The 14,015-nt window shown below is 47.0% G+C and overlaps 1 protein-coding gene across 5 annotated transcripts in view; it reads left to right on the top strand.

Moving 5' to 3' along the window:
• ABLIM3 (actin binding LIM protein family member 3) overlaps positions 1 to 14,015 on the top strand; it is a 101,748-nt gene that overhangs the window by 37,990 nt on the left and 49,743 nt on the right. For all 5 annotated transcript variants that reach the window (XM_045821297.1, XM_045821327.1, XM_045821287.1 and 2 more), the window contains 3 exons: positions 315 to 452; positions 7,890 to 8,073; positions 9,873 to 9,985. In XM_045821297.1, coding sequence (XP_045677253.1) covers positions 315 to 452; positions 7,890 to 8,073; positions 9,873 to 9,985 — 435 coding nt within the window. The remainder of the gene's footprint in view (positions 1 to 314; positions 453 to 7,889; positions 8,074 to 9,872; positions 9,986 to 14,015) is intronic.

The following is a 14,015-nucleotide window of genomic DNA, read 5'->3' as shown; positions in this document are numbered from 1 at the left end:
TTCCCTTGAAGTGCTCTACTGCCTGTTTTTTCTTCACTTTGAATTTGGCTTCTCTCATTGCAAGGAAAGTGTATGCTCACTCATAAGTCTCTGCCCACCTAAGGAGATTTAGGGACTCACATCTTAATGCCACCCCCCTTCTCATGATGCCTCAGATTGCCATATTCAGCGTGGTGATAGAGTGAAGGTACTTTGCTAATCCTTTGCACCTTTTCTGCTTTTTCTTCAAGTTAAGATTATAATACTGTCTTATGGAAGACTTTTTAAAGAATGAGAGCCTTCTGGATGGTGAGTCTCTTTATTTCTTTCTGCAGTTCCTTATCAGCAGAGTCCTTACAATCCCCGGGGCAGCTCCAACGTCATCCAGTGCTACCGATGCGGAGACACCTGCAAAGGGGAAGTGGTTCGTGTCCACAATAACCACTTCCACATCAGATGCTTCACCTGTCAAGGTAGGAGGCTCGATTTCCTAGCTCCCTTCTCAGATTCCTGGCCATGCTCCCGCCCCAGGGACATGCCATAGAGGTAGGCAGAACAAACAGAGGCAATTGAGTTATTTGTAAAGACTGAAAGAGACTTTCCTTGAGCCCATTATGATAATTCTCCCTTAAGTGGTGTGGTGTGAAGAGGGAGGGAAGGGGGCAGGAAGTGTTGGGATATGGAAGAAAGGAGCCTGATGATCCCAGGGTAGAAGTGCTGACCCAGAAGGCAAAAGGCAATCCTGCAAGCTTACCTAAGGCCTCTCTGAAGAATCCTGCCCTAAGCCTAAAAATCAGTTTGAGAGTGAATGAAAGAGCAAGCTGTCCTGCCTAAAATTAGACATGGCTCTGAGGTGAACACCTGTTCTATGACAGTGTGACAGTCCTCAAAGGTTAAGTTTAACAGGAAAGAAGGTTCATCTTGACTTCAGTAAGGTTTGTAATTTGGGAGCAGATGGAGATCGGGTTACCTCTGATCTTTACACCTTACCTGTGGCTAATTTCCAGAGTCCTAGACAAAACTGAGCTAAGAATTCCTAAAGAAGTGGGTTAGCTAGCAGCAGGAAGAAAGAGAGACTCAGCTGAAAGAGCCCAGAGATACCTCTGGCCCTTCCTCAGTGTCCCTGACAAATGGCTCTCCACCTCCCTGTCTTGAATTCATTTCCAAGCTTCTTATTCCACAGAGCAGCCATTCTGATGTTGGACTGTCCTCTGGGTTTGACCCCAAATCTGTAACTTCCACCTGATGGTTCTAGTTTTGTCCTCATGAAGTTTGATGAGCACTTTGGGTGTGCTTTTCCCTATCACTGCCCTTCGTATACTGATAGCCAGATCTTCCTCATGCCCCATTATGTTGCATGTCCTTAAATTGGGGCTCATTTGAAATGATTCCAGTTTATATCATCATTCCAGAATCTTCCTTGATCCATTCTGCCCAAAGCAGACCACAGCACTCAAGGTCTGCAGTACAGCAAGCACTGCACTGATGTGACTGATACTTCCTGAGGAACCACTCCACACCATTGATGTATATTGAATTTAAGGTCAATTAAAATCCCCAGATCTTTTCATTTTAGTAACTGCTGCCAGCCACGCCTCATGTATCTGAGATTGACTTCCTCTGCCATTGAGCAAAATCCAATTTGTGATTGACTTCCTGCGCCATTGAGAAAAATTTCTTTCCTCGAGATCTAACTGGACTCAGCACTGAGCTTCCTTAATTTGTTTGTGGAAGCAAATATGGGATATATTTTAATTGCTGTGATTTCAATTTTACATTGAGAATTTGCAAACCCCTTTAATGCAAATTAACCTACAAGAGTATCTTGGTGAGTGACCATTTTTACATCACCTGGAATGTAGGTCCTTTACATCACCCTTGGATCTAGGTCCTTGCCTTTCATGACTTAGAATACTTCTTTCTAGTCCCTTCTTGCCTGTAAGGTCTCTTTTAAGAAATCAGCTAACAGTCTGATGGGAACTCCTTTTTAGGTAACTGTCTCCTTTTCTCTTGCTGCTTCTAGGGTTCTCTCCTTCATTTTAATCTTGGGTAAGTAATTCTGATGTGCTTTGGTGTGTTCCTCCTTGGGTCCAACTTCTTTGGGACTCTCTGAGCTTCCTGGACTTCCTGTAAGTCTATTTCCTTTGCCAGATTGGGAAGTTCTCCTTTATTATTTCTTCAAATAACTTTTCCTCTTGTTGCTCTTCCTTTTCTCCTTCTGGTACCCCTGTAATTCAAGTGTTGGAACCTTTAAAGATGTCCTGGAGGTTCCTAAGCCTCTCCTCATTTTTTTGAATTCTTGTTTCTTCATTCTTTTCTGGTTGGATATTTCTTTCTTCCTTCTGGTCCACACCATTGATTTGAGTCCCAGTTTCCTTCCCATCACTATTTGTTCCCTGTACATTTTTGTTTATTTCACTTAGCATAGCCTTCATTTTTTTTTCATTTAATTTGCAACCAAATTCAACCAGTTCTGTGAGCATCCTGATAACCAGTGCATCTGGTAGGTTGGCTATCTCTTTGTTGCTTAGTTGTATTTTTTCTGAAGCTTTGACTTGTTCTTTGATTTTGGCCATTTTTTTGTCTTGACGCACCTGTTACATAGTGAGGGGCAGAGCCTGAGGTATTCACCTGGGAGGGGTAACCCACATCACTGCTTTGTGATGCTGTATGTGGGAGAGGGGTCTAAGAGGGAACAATGGCACTTGCTCCAGTCTCTGCCAGCTTTCAGTCACTTCCCCTGCTTCCCACAAGCAAATTGGGCCCTTCTGGTGCTGACTCCCAGGTGGGTGGGTTTGTGTACATTCTAGGACCCTGTGGGTCTCTCCAATGAACTCTCCTGTGGCTGGGAGTTTCTCCCACTGCTGGCTCAACACCCACGAGTGTTTTCAATCAGTAGTTTGAAGCTTCATTTCCCTGCACTAGAGCTCTGGGTTGCGAAGTCTGTTTTACTCCCCCATTGTTCCCCCCAATTTATCTGCATGTGAATGTGGGACCACCTGCTCCACCAGCTGCCGCTATAGCCTTGCCGGCCAGCTGCAACCTTGCATGCCGAGCTCCACAATCCGGAGTTGGGTCTGCCATCCGCACCTTGCCTGCCCTGGTCCTCCAGCCACCGCCTTACCACGAGTCCACTCCGTGCACCCATCTCCACCCCTCCTACCGGTCTAGATGAATGTGTCTTCTTTAACGCCTTGGTTGTCAGACTTCCATACAGTTCGATTTTCTGTCAGTTCTGGTTGTTTTTTGTTTTTAAACTGTTGTTGTCCTTCTTTTGGTTGTGCAAGGAATCACAGTGTGTCTACCTACACCTCCATCTTGACCAGAAGTCTGTAATTTTAGTCTTAAGGGAGTATATTTACTACCTTTTATTTATGCCAGGATTCAATAATTCAATCTTTGAGCTCATGATTCTCTGGGTTAACTGGGCAGTTCTCCTTGTCAGAGCTGGCTCTGCTTGCCTGTCCCTGCCTCATCATGATGACATGGCGGGCCAGCTGGCTGTGGCTGGCAGGCTGTTGACCTGAGTGGCTCCAGATGGCTTTTCACCCTCCAACAGGCTGCTTGCACGACTTTGCGTGGTGGTCTCAGAATTCAAGTGCATAAGCAAGACCTTCTCAAGACTCAGCTTGTTCACATCTTATTGGCCAAAATAAGTCAAGTGGCCAACCCAGATTCACAATAACAGAGAAATAAACTGCTTTTTCTGGGAGGGTCTGCAGCACCGAATTTTAAAGGGTGTGAGTGCAGAGAAGGGGAGAATTTGGCCATTTTTACAGCCTATCATAGGGAGGTGGTAGAATCTTTTTTAATGAGGATTTTGAGGAGGGAAAAAAGAGACTATTATTTTCAATGTCAACTTGCTTAGTTAGAGATAAAACAAATGAGGGGGGTTTGTTCCAGGGATTAGTTGCCCTAAATAACCTGCTCATTTGAAAAATCCAAAATCTCTATGAATGTCTTTTACAACTCTTCTAATACACACCACTGTGCTGAAATGAAAGGAAGGAATCTGAAGAGATGAAAAGCAAAAGCAAAAGCAGAAATCCCACTGTGACTGCCAATGCCAGCTTTAATTCTCACGGTTTATGCTAAACCTTGAAGACCTTGAGCTTTTACCTTAATGGGTATATGGATCATGGAGATCCTGGCCAAAGTGGGACTCTAACAGGAGGCCTGAGATTTCCCCTTAAAAAGCCTCACTCCCAAAGTATAGATGGGTGAGAAATAAACTGGCTCTGGGGAAGGAGACGCCACTGAAACACTCCTGTACCAACTCTGGCACTGGGTAGAGGAAAATAAAACTTGTATCAAAATGTCCACCCATAATCCACCCTAAATTGTTTATAGATGCATCTCAGGTGGTAAAAGTCTAAAGAAAAGCACAGTTATGACAACTCACAGTTTGGGACAGTGCGGGAAGGGGCTGCTTTAGGGAGAGGCAAACGGGCTTCCAAGGTGCTAGTAATGTTCTATTTCATAAACTTGACAGTGGACACCTGAGAGTGTATTTTATTATTCTTCTTTAAACTGTACATACATATTTTATGTGTTTTCTGCATGCATAACATAGTTCACAATTTAAATATTTAAAATACTAAGCTAGATCACCCTCAGGTGCCCTTCTAATGCTTAGATTTTGAAATTTCGTAAAACTCAGTCTTGTTTGCAAAGTTGAACATGAACAGAATTCTATAACAATCCTGGACTCTCAGATCTGGATGTATCCTCAGTTACCATTTAGCCCCCTAATTTTACAAATGAGGCAACCCCACTCCAGAGAGGCAAGGCAACTTTTTCAAAGTCACGCAGCACCTGAGTGGTAGGATAGGAACATGGGCAGAGTCCAGTGACCCGCAGGCCAGCCCATTTTCCACTGAAACATGCTAGGACTGTGTGCAGGTCCCCCTTGTAGGCGCTGTATTTACAGTGAGCACTCATTCTGGATTTCCTCAGAGCACATACAACTTTCCACATTCAGTCCCACTGTCAAACCATATGACCTGCTTTTCTTTTAAATTAGTAGACTTTTTGTTTTTGACTCACAGAGTAACAATGACCTTCCTGGGTATGTTGGATCTACCTCATTTCCACATGGCAGACTCTCTCCGTGGCCTTTCCTATTACTTGGATACAGGGCTCTGTTCAGCCTCAGAGACATCTGTCATGGGGCCAGCTTGCCTTCCATCCCCATGATCCCCACTGTAAAGTATTTCCAGGAGCCTCTGAGACTCTTATCAATCTTAACATCCTTTCTACCAAAAACTTCCTCCTTCAGCTCCTTGGGGGAAAAGGAGGAACTGACTGTTCCAGGTTTTCTTGTGGCCTCCTGGTTTCCACGGGGAGAGGTGGCTCTGGGGGTGGAGTTGGCAGGGGAAACAAAGGAGAGAAAAGAAGGGAAAAAACAGGCACTGTTTCCAATGAGGTCGTAGGCCATGACCTAACTAATTCCACAGCCATGAAGTCAATTGATCCACCACCTGCACACCTCAGAACAGCCTGTACTCTGGCCTTGCCTGCCCTCCAGACCCAGCATTGTTTGATGTGAGGAATTTTCATGAAGCTGATGGGAGAAGAACCCTTCCCCATCTCCCACCTCTACCACTACTTCCACCCATTTGCCCTGCGTCTCTGCGGGGGTGGGCACCAGGGGCCTTCAGCTCTACCTCACATTGAGTTTAAAATGTTGAGGCACATGGTAAGCCCTGAAGGAAGCTCTCCTTCTCCCTAGACTCACAGGGTGTAGTGTCAAAGAGCTCAGGTCATTTTACATATAAGTAAACAGAGGCCCCAGATAAGAGAAGGCCAAGTTCATTGTCACCAGAGAGTTAGTGGCAGTGATAAGACCAAAGCTCGGATGGGCTGACTCCCAGACCACCATATCTCCTGCTGTGCTACATGGTCCCCTGGTAACTGTGACACCTGGGGCTGCCCTCCTCCTCACTCACCCTGGCCCTTTAAGCCTTCCTCTAGCCGGCAAGGTGAACAAACACTTGCGAAAGATTTCTGGCAACAACCTGGAAGTCCCTTCTATTTTAACCTGGCTGCTTTTGCAGAACAACTTTCCTTATTCAAGATGAGGTGGTATTTACTGGCATGATGTCACCCTTTCCAGGCCAGATCCTCACAGTTACAGGCTTGGAAACTCTGTCTCATTGGTTTCCCCACCATTAATCACGCTCAAGAAAGCTGACTCGTGCTAACAAAGTCATTAGGAAACCAATGCAGAAAACCAGAATGCCTGTTTATTGATGGAAACAAGAGCTGTAACTCTCCATTGTACTATACATGTTGCTTTAACCAGCTGCTTCTCTCCCAAAGGCAATCCATGTAGAAAGTCAAACTATCAGACAGCCACTTGGTGAGTGCACTCAGAAAAGAGAGCCAGGCACAGATTCATTCCAACGGGCTCTCCAGTGGCCATCCTTTGATTGTTGACCAGCCCCTTCCTGGCTGCTCCCTCCTCGCTTTAGCTGCCGGATCAATACACTCAGCAGTTCTGTTGGCTGTGAGAGCCATTCAGTCTCTTGAAAGGAACTTTGCCTCTCTCTGCTCTGCTCCTGATGTGTTGATTTCATAACTCCACTCTCAGGAGGAAATCTCATTTCCCACACTTCTAAGCCCTTTGGGGGAAGAGAGTCGCACATGATTCAGTTCTTCAGACACCTATGATTATATCCACCTGCTCTTCTATTATCTGTCCTATACATCTTCACATTGTCCACCAAGGATATCCCAAAAGACCTAATGAAATACCTCATAAAATCACATTGCCTCTCTATTCAAAAGCAGTCAAGGCAGTTGATCATTTTTGCAACTAAATGGTGAAGAATCATTATAATCTTCTCTCTACTTTTATATATGTCTAAGTTGTTTTTAATGATTTTTTAAGGTTTTTAAAACCTGGGTAGAAAACCAGTCATGGCTTCCCAGTATCCCACAGAGCCTGAACTTCTTCAGCTAGACCTAGGCCCTCCTTCAACTGGCCTGGCAATATTTTCCTGTATTTACTGCCCTCCAATCCCTAAAATCACCACCCCTGGCCCAGCCCTATCTCCACACAAAAATCACTTCTAACTTCCTGCCTCTCTGCTTTAGCTCACTCTGTTCCTTTAAAGTTCAACTCAAATGCTGCTGCCTCCAAGTATCTTCTCGTGATCCCTCCCCCGAGGACAGGGCTCCTCCCCACTTGCGGAGTTTACTGCCTGCACCGGCCCATGGCCTGTCATCCATTGATTTATGTTCAACACGGTCTTCTCTCAACATACATTATTAGTGCTTCTCAGTTTGGGGATTGTGTTTTGTCATTTGTATTTGGGACCAGATGTGCCCTTTGTAGCTATGACAAGTACAGATTATAATCTTCAAATCATCCACCCCCTTGCCATTTTAAATTGAGTCCAGTTTGGGATTCAGGGTACATGGTCCCCATACTGCCCTTCACCTAGCACAGAGTCATGCATGTAAGAAGTGCCCAGGGAATTTTTGACTGAATGATTCTTTATCCAATTCATGATACCACCGGCCATGTCACATAGTGTGAGCCCCCTGGCCTTAAATTTTCATCCATGTATTGAGAGAACTGTACAACATCAGTGGTCTCAGTTGGTGTGCATCAGAATAAGCTGAGGAGTATGTTAAAATGCAGATGCACAGGCCCCAGCCCCAAGGGGTCTGATTTAGGCCCAGGTATCTGCATTTTAAGAAGCCCACCAGGCAATACTGATGCAAGTAGTCTTCAGGCCACACTTTAAAGAACATTGGTCCCAAAGACCCATGAGTCTGATGTGCCACCATTCTCTGGCCACTCATGACCAAGGGAGACACTGATCTTGATCGAACAAGAACCTCATGCTTGCAAACCAACCCTGGACTTGGTCTGCTCTTGTTTCCCTCCTCGTTTCCTCCAGTGTGTGGCTGTGGCCTGGCCCAGTCTGGCTTCTTCTTTAAAAACCAGGAGTACATCTGCACCCAGGACTACCAGCAACTTTATGGCACCCGCTGCGACAGCTGCCGGGACTTCATCACGGGTGAGGTCATCTCCGCCCTGGGCCGTACCTACCACCCCAAGTGCTTCGTGTGCAGCTTGTGCAGGTGAGTGGGTGGGCAGCCAAGCCGGGTCCTCTGCCTAAAACCCCAGGGGAGGGAACAAATGGTCTTTCCCAGACAGTTCTGGGGCTTCCAGGGCTTTATGCTGGACACTTGGATATCTAGAATCTCAGGGGCAGAAGGATCCAACAGGCCAGTGGTTTTCAAACCTTTTAACAGCTGAACCCTTTCTGTCAAATGTGATCTAATGTAAAACACCAGTTTGTCCTGCAGTGAAGGCATAGTGAGGACCTGAGCCCCTACACCCAGCCTCCCGTCTCCCAGCAAAAGGCCCAAAGGAACCACTGAGCAGCCTGGCCTCTCAGTACTCAGTCTGGAAACCACGCCTCTGGCTCAGGCTCCCACACCTCAGCCATGTGAGCTACGGGAATATCTATTTATAGCCTTCCTCCATGACCCTGGCAAGTGACCCCACCTCCCTAAGCCTCAGCTTTTTCATCAGTAAAATGGGCATCAAAACCATCCCAACCTCATTGGATTTTCATGAAGATCAATGGGATGATGCATGCAAAGGTCTTAGCTCAATGACTGGGACATGATAGTGTCTGCTTTTATTATTCTTTTCATTATCATAATGATAATCATCTAGCCTCTCAAAGTATCTGATAGGTGAACAGCTCAACCCTTCCCTCCTTCCCACCCTCAGCATCCCACTCACTTGTTAACTTACCTAATGTACATTAAGGGTCCACTGTATGCCAAGTACCACATTAAGGAGATAAAAAGATAAACAAAACCTCAACCCTGCCCACAAATATGTTAAAGTTTAATGTACTGCTTTGGTTAAGTGATAAGTCCTAAGCAAAACATGATTGGAATATATATAATATGTATTTCTAAATGGACAGGGAATTTATAGATTAATTATTCTCCCCATAAAATAACCACCTGTTAGTTATCAATTAGAGTTTCTGACTGAGCCCAATAGCACAGTGTGTAAGAAGTGGAATTCGTTCATTCATTCATTCATCCACCTCCTAAAACCTGAGCCCTGCGTCCTGTATTCGCAGATTCACCAGAGGTTAGCACAGTAGGGTCCGTAAAGTATAAAATTCTGTCAAGCCCCATAGAGATTCAGTGCCTCCCCAAGGTCATGCCAGGTCCTTTTATCATGAGTCAGTGCCTGAACTATGAGGCAAACACTGCCCTGACTCCTGCCCCCAGCACACCCTCCGTTGGCCCACGTTGCTAAGATAGGGGCAGTGGAGCTACTGGCAGCTCATATCAGGGGTTATGTTCAGAGTCTATATCACAGGCATCCCAAACTTCATGTGCAAGAGCAGCTGAGCGATGGGACCGACAGTGTAGGGATTCTGAATGCAGTTCTACTTAGTTAGGGAGGCAGGCCACGTATGAGCTGGAACTCAAACAGCACAGAGGCAGAGGAGGGGAGGGAGACGTTATCTGATGACTTCTGAACTTCCTGGATGGTGGGAAGTTCGAGTGTTGAATGAGTTGTCTTAGACATACATGGATAAATCAGGTTGGAATAGAAAAAAGTCCTTCTGGGGAGAAGGAACAGCTCTAACCACTTTGTTCTACTGAGGAAAAATGTAAGCTCAACAAAGTGCCATGATTCTCCCAGCATTAAAACCATGCAAACAGCCCCGGCGGGCCTCTGGTCCTGGTCCTGGTCCTGGCCCTAACTGGGTGGTCAGTCAGCCTGGCCTATGACTGCGCTTGACTTGCTGGTGCGGTGAGCACATGTGTCCTCAGGTCACCGGTGGTGGGCACAGAGCCCCTCCTGAGAAGAGGTATTGAATTTGTCCCCCGTCCCCTTGCAGGAAGCCTTTCCCCATCGGAGACAAAGTGACCTTCAGCGGGAAGGAATGTGTGTGTCAGACGTGCTCCCAGTCCATGACCAGCAGTAAGCCCATCAAGATCCGAGGACCAAGCCGTGAGTCCTCCCCCTGGGCACCTCCCTGTCTGCAGGCACTGCCTCCCAGGGCTCCCTGTCCCAGCTCCGTCCATGGCTCCTGCAGGCCTGGAGGGAAGTGGGGGAGGTTCCCACCCTGGAGGACTTCTGAATCATGACCCAGTTGGCACACAGCCCAGACTGACAAGCTTCCCTAAGCACAAATGCAGGGAGAGCAGCTGCCTGACTATAAAGAGTGATGGCCTGTGCCACTGGGTGGGGCTTTTCTGCGCCAGGCTGGGCCCCAATCTTATCTCCCCTTTGGATCCACGTGCCCAAGGGCACCCCAACAGAGCTGACCAAGTGTTTGCCACCAGTCGTTCTCCATTTTTATAAAATCCACTAAAAAAGAATACTCAGACATGTCTTACAAAAGAGAAAATATGGGAGCAAACCACAAGGGCTGTGCTAGCGTCTCTTAGAGCAGGTTCTGTGGATCACCATCAGCTTCACTGCAGAACTGGTAAGGACACAGATTTCCAGGCCCACCTTGAACTTATAGGAAAGAACCTAGAAATCTTCATTCCTAACATGCTTCCTGGGTGATTCGTTCCCTGTTCCTAAGATTCAGAGTCACCATCTCGGGATTAGGGAGACATCTGCCATGCTGTGGTAACATTATGTTTTGTCACTGAACCAGAGATTTGCGGGAAAACTGAGGATCAGGAGTGTGCCTTGGAACAGTCATTCTAATTTGGGGAATGTCCATTCCACTCAAGTGTGTCTGGCAGTAAGATGTCTAAATCACTGTTCCCAGGCACTTGTCAGGCTGCTGATGGCATGCGCCCATGCACGCGCACACACACACACACACAGCCCCGGCCCCCAGCATCAGTAAACCACGCTCAGCTCCAGTGTTCTTCCATGTTACATGATATTCCTTGGCCTTGTCAGCAGAATCAATGAAAACCCATTAGCCTCCCGTGCTGCATCACTGTGTCGGCGCAGGGGGCTGTCAGCCACAGCACCAGCAGAGTTAACATGCTGGGGCCACCTCCTGCTGCGGTGGGTGGGCATAGAACACCCTGTGGCAGCAGGGCTGGCTCCCGGGGGCCCCACTGGAGTCCCCCCAGTGCTGTGAGCTGGGGAGAAAGACCGTGGGAAGGACTCCGCCCCACCCCTCCTTCTTCTCAGTCAGATCGGATCCATATGGCCAGCCCTTCCTCTGATGTCCTTGGTGATGCTCAAAGCAGGTGCTGCTCTGAGCAGGTTTTCATTTCAAGGGCTGAGTGCACACACTGTTATGTTTCTTAACTACTTGAAAGCATCATGCAGAATGACAGCAAAGCCGGGATGCTGGGAGGCAGGACCACAGCCCCGTGACTGATGCTGCTGAGGTGCCTAGAGACCAATGGAACCGCTTGTGAGGCAGTGGATGGAAGCTGGGAGTCAGGGGCCTGCCAACCTTCTGGGAGATGCAAAGCAGTTACGGGGCCTCCCCGAGGCTCATCTTTGTAGAAAGCAAATGTATTAGTATACAGGAATCAGACTAACATACATCACAGTGTGTAAAATGCTCTCTCAATATAAAATGAGGTATGCTGTTGACTTAGAGGTTTAATCTAGAAACATGTCAAGGAGAGCTAAGAAGAAGATTCCCGAGTCTGTCCTTATTTCTCTCAGCTTGTGTTGTGTGTGCTGTATGCATCAGATTCCAGGCAGGTGGGAGATGCCCCAGCTGAGGTGGGAGCCTTGTATGTGAGAGTGTGCTCCAGCAGAGGCTGGCTACTCGGTGCCTCCACCGTAATTCTGCAAATCAGGGGCAGAGGAAGGTGAAGGAGAACGAATAGTGGGAAACAAGAGAGCCCATGGGCACTACCCTGGGAGGAGTACCCAGGACCATGGCTCATCTTGTTACTCACGAAGTCAAGACATCAATTTGTGGATCTACTGAGCACATACTTCGCAGAAACGTTTTCTGCCCGAAAGTTGTCACGGTCCATGCTGCACATCACTAGAGGGCATGTTGGGAGGTCTGCTGAGTTCCCAAAGGACAGAGGGAACAAAAATCAGATTCTAGACAGTGCTAAGATGAGGAGTATATCACAGGAAAGGAAAAAGGAGAAAAAAACAGGGTATATTTTTGATGTACAGGAATGTGAAGTCTTCTCTCTGGAAAGTGAATAAAGACTTTCTGGGAAAGCAGGAGTAGTATCTACTCAAAAGTGGTTAAGAAGAATACTCAGGAACTGTTAAGGGAAAAATCGTGTAACTTTCCACAGACTTCACTGACAAGAATCAGCAACAATAGCAGCATCACCACCAACATCACCAACATCACCACCATCACCACCAACACCATCACAGCCATCCTGATCCACCACAACCACCACCACCATCATTGCTGTAACCATCGCCACCATCACTGACACCATCATGAACGGCATCACCACTGCTCACATCAGTGGGCTGTTATTCCTGTCGGGCCCTGCACAGATCTCACTGAGAAAAATCGGTGGCAATAGCAGCACCACCATCACCACCACCACTACCAACATCACCAACACCAGCACAACCACCAACATCACCACCAATAGCACTACCGCCCTCACCACCAATACCACCATCCCCACTGTTAATGCCGATCAACTGTTACTGTTGTCAGACAATGCACTAAGTTTTCTACATATAACATCTCAGTTAACCATTACAACTCCATGAGGGAAATAAGAGTAATTGTTTTACAGATGACAGAAATGAGACTCAAAGAGCCTAAGTAACTTGCCCAAAGTCACACAGACAGTAAGTAACGAAACTGGGAGGGGAGCCCAGGCAGTGTGGTCCTGGAGCCTATTCCCTTAACACCTCGACCGAAGACACGATTTGTGACTGGGAAGGGGTCTGCCCCTGGATCTGTTGCCTCAAACGAGGTGGGGAGCTTGCTACGACTCACATCACCCAGTCATTTTTACTGATCTAAGCGAAATGAATGAAGTAATAAAAAAAAAAACTAAAAATGGCTGGCTGGGGTCTTTAGAGACCTCAATAAACTGAGAGGTTTGGGAGGAACAGGTGGCAGCATCACACCTTCTGCCAGCCGGAGGCTGTAATTTTGGAGTACTGAGTTAACATCTGAGGGGTGGACAGCTGATTCTGCAGAAACCAGCCAGGGAGAGGGTGTGGTGATGACATGAGACTTGTGGGCTCCTGCATGGGGTGCCTGAGGCTCCGCCTATGGCCAAGAATGAACGGAAAAAGAAAAGGGGGGAGAGGTTCTGATAAATAGGAAGCCAGACAATGGAGAACAAGTAGTTTAACATGAAAAGAAAAACTGCGTGGAAGAGCTGCCCCAGAGTTCTCAGCGGGGTCCGCGGGCCTTCTCTGCAGCAGGGGTCCTGGCCCCAGGTCAGAGGTTGGAGAAGGCAGACACTCTGGCTTACAGACATGAGGACGTGGAATAATAATAATGAGAGCAGCCGCATACTGAGCACATTTGTCCACACACTGCTCAGTCCTTACAGGCCTAATTTCAGCTCACCTTCACACCAGTGTTACAAGGAAAACATTCAGGTGAGGAAGCTGGGCCTAGCAGGCACACAACTATTAGTAAGTGCGGGAGCTGGGATTCCCCCCTCTGCCTGTGAACCCCTCAGTCTAAACTCTCAACCCAACCTCTAACCACTACACTGTGCTTCCTCCTAAATTTTACCTTGAGGTGCTCAGTTCATCCCAGATAGATCTCTTCAATTTAGAGAGGTGGGACTCGTTGCTAGAATGCAGCCATGAAATGATGGAGCTCTTCAAATAAGTTCTTTTTTTTGGAGAGAGAGAGAATTGTCTTATCAGCCAATAACATGCCTACATCCATGGGATCCACCAGTGACTTGATTGGTGGATGGCCATTTCAAGCAAGGAAAAGTGAAGTGTGAGAAATGGAGAATAAGAGAGGAATTATAGTTGTCTTTAAATATTTGAAGGAAATGTCATGTGGGAAAAGAGGTAGATTACTCTTGGTCATGAAATAGAGGGTGTCACAAGGGGTTGGGTCTCGGCTCCATATGAAGAAGGTGGT

This window comes from Phyllostomus hastatus, unplaced genomic scaffold, assembly GCF_019186645.2.
Source record: "Phyllostomus hastatus isolate PE091 unplaced genomic scaffold, TTU_PhHast_1.1 phas_contig_150, whole genome shotgun sequence".
In the NCBI taxonomy this organism is placed as follows: domain Eukaryota; kingdom Metazoa; phylum Chordata; class Mammalia; order Chiroptera; family Phyllostomidae; genus Phyllostomus; species Phyllostomus hastatus.
This window is presented reverse-complemented; position numbering and strand designations above follow the sequence as displayed.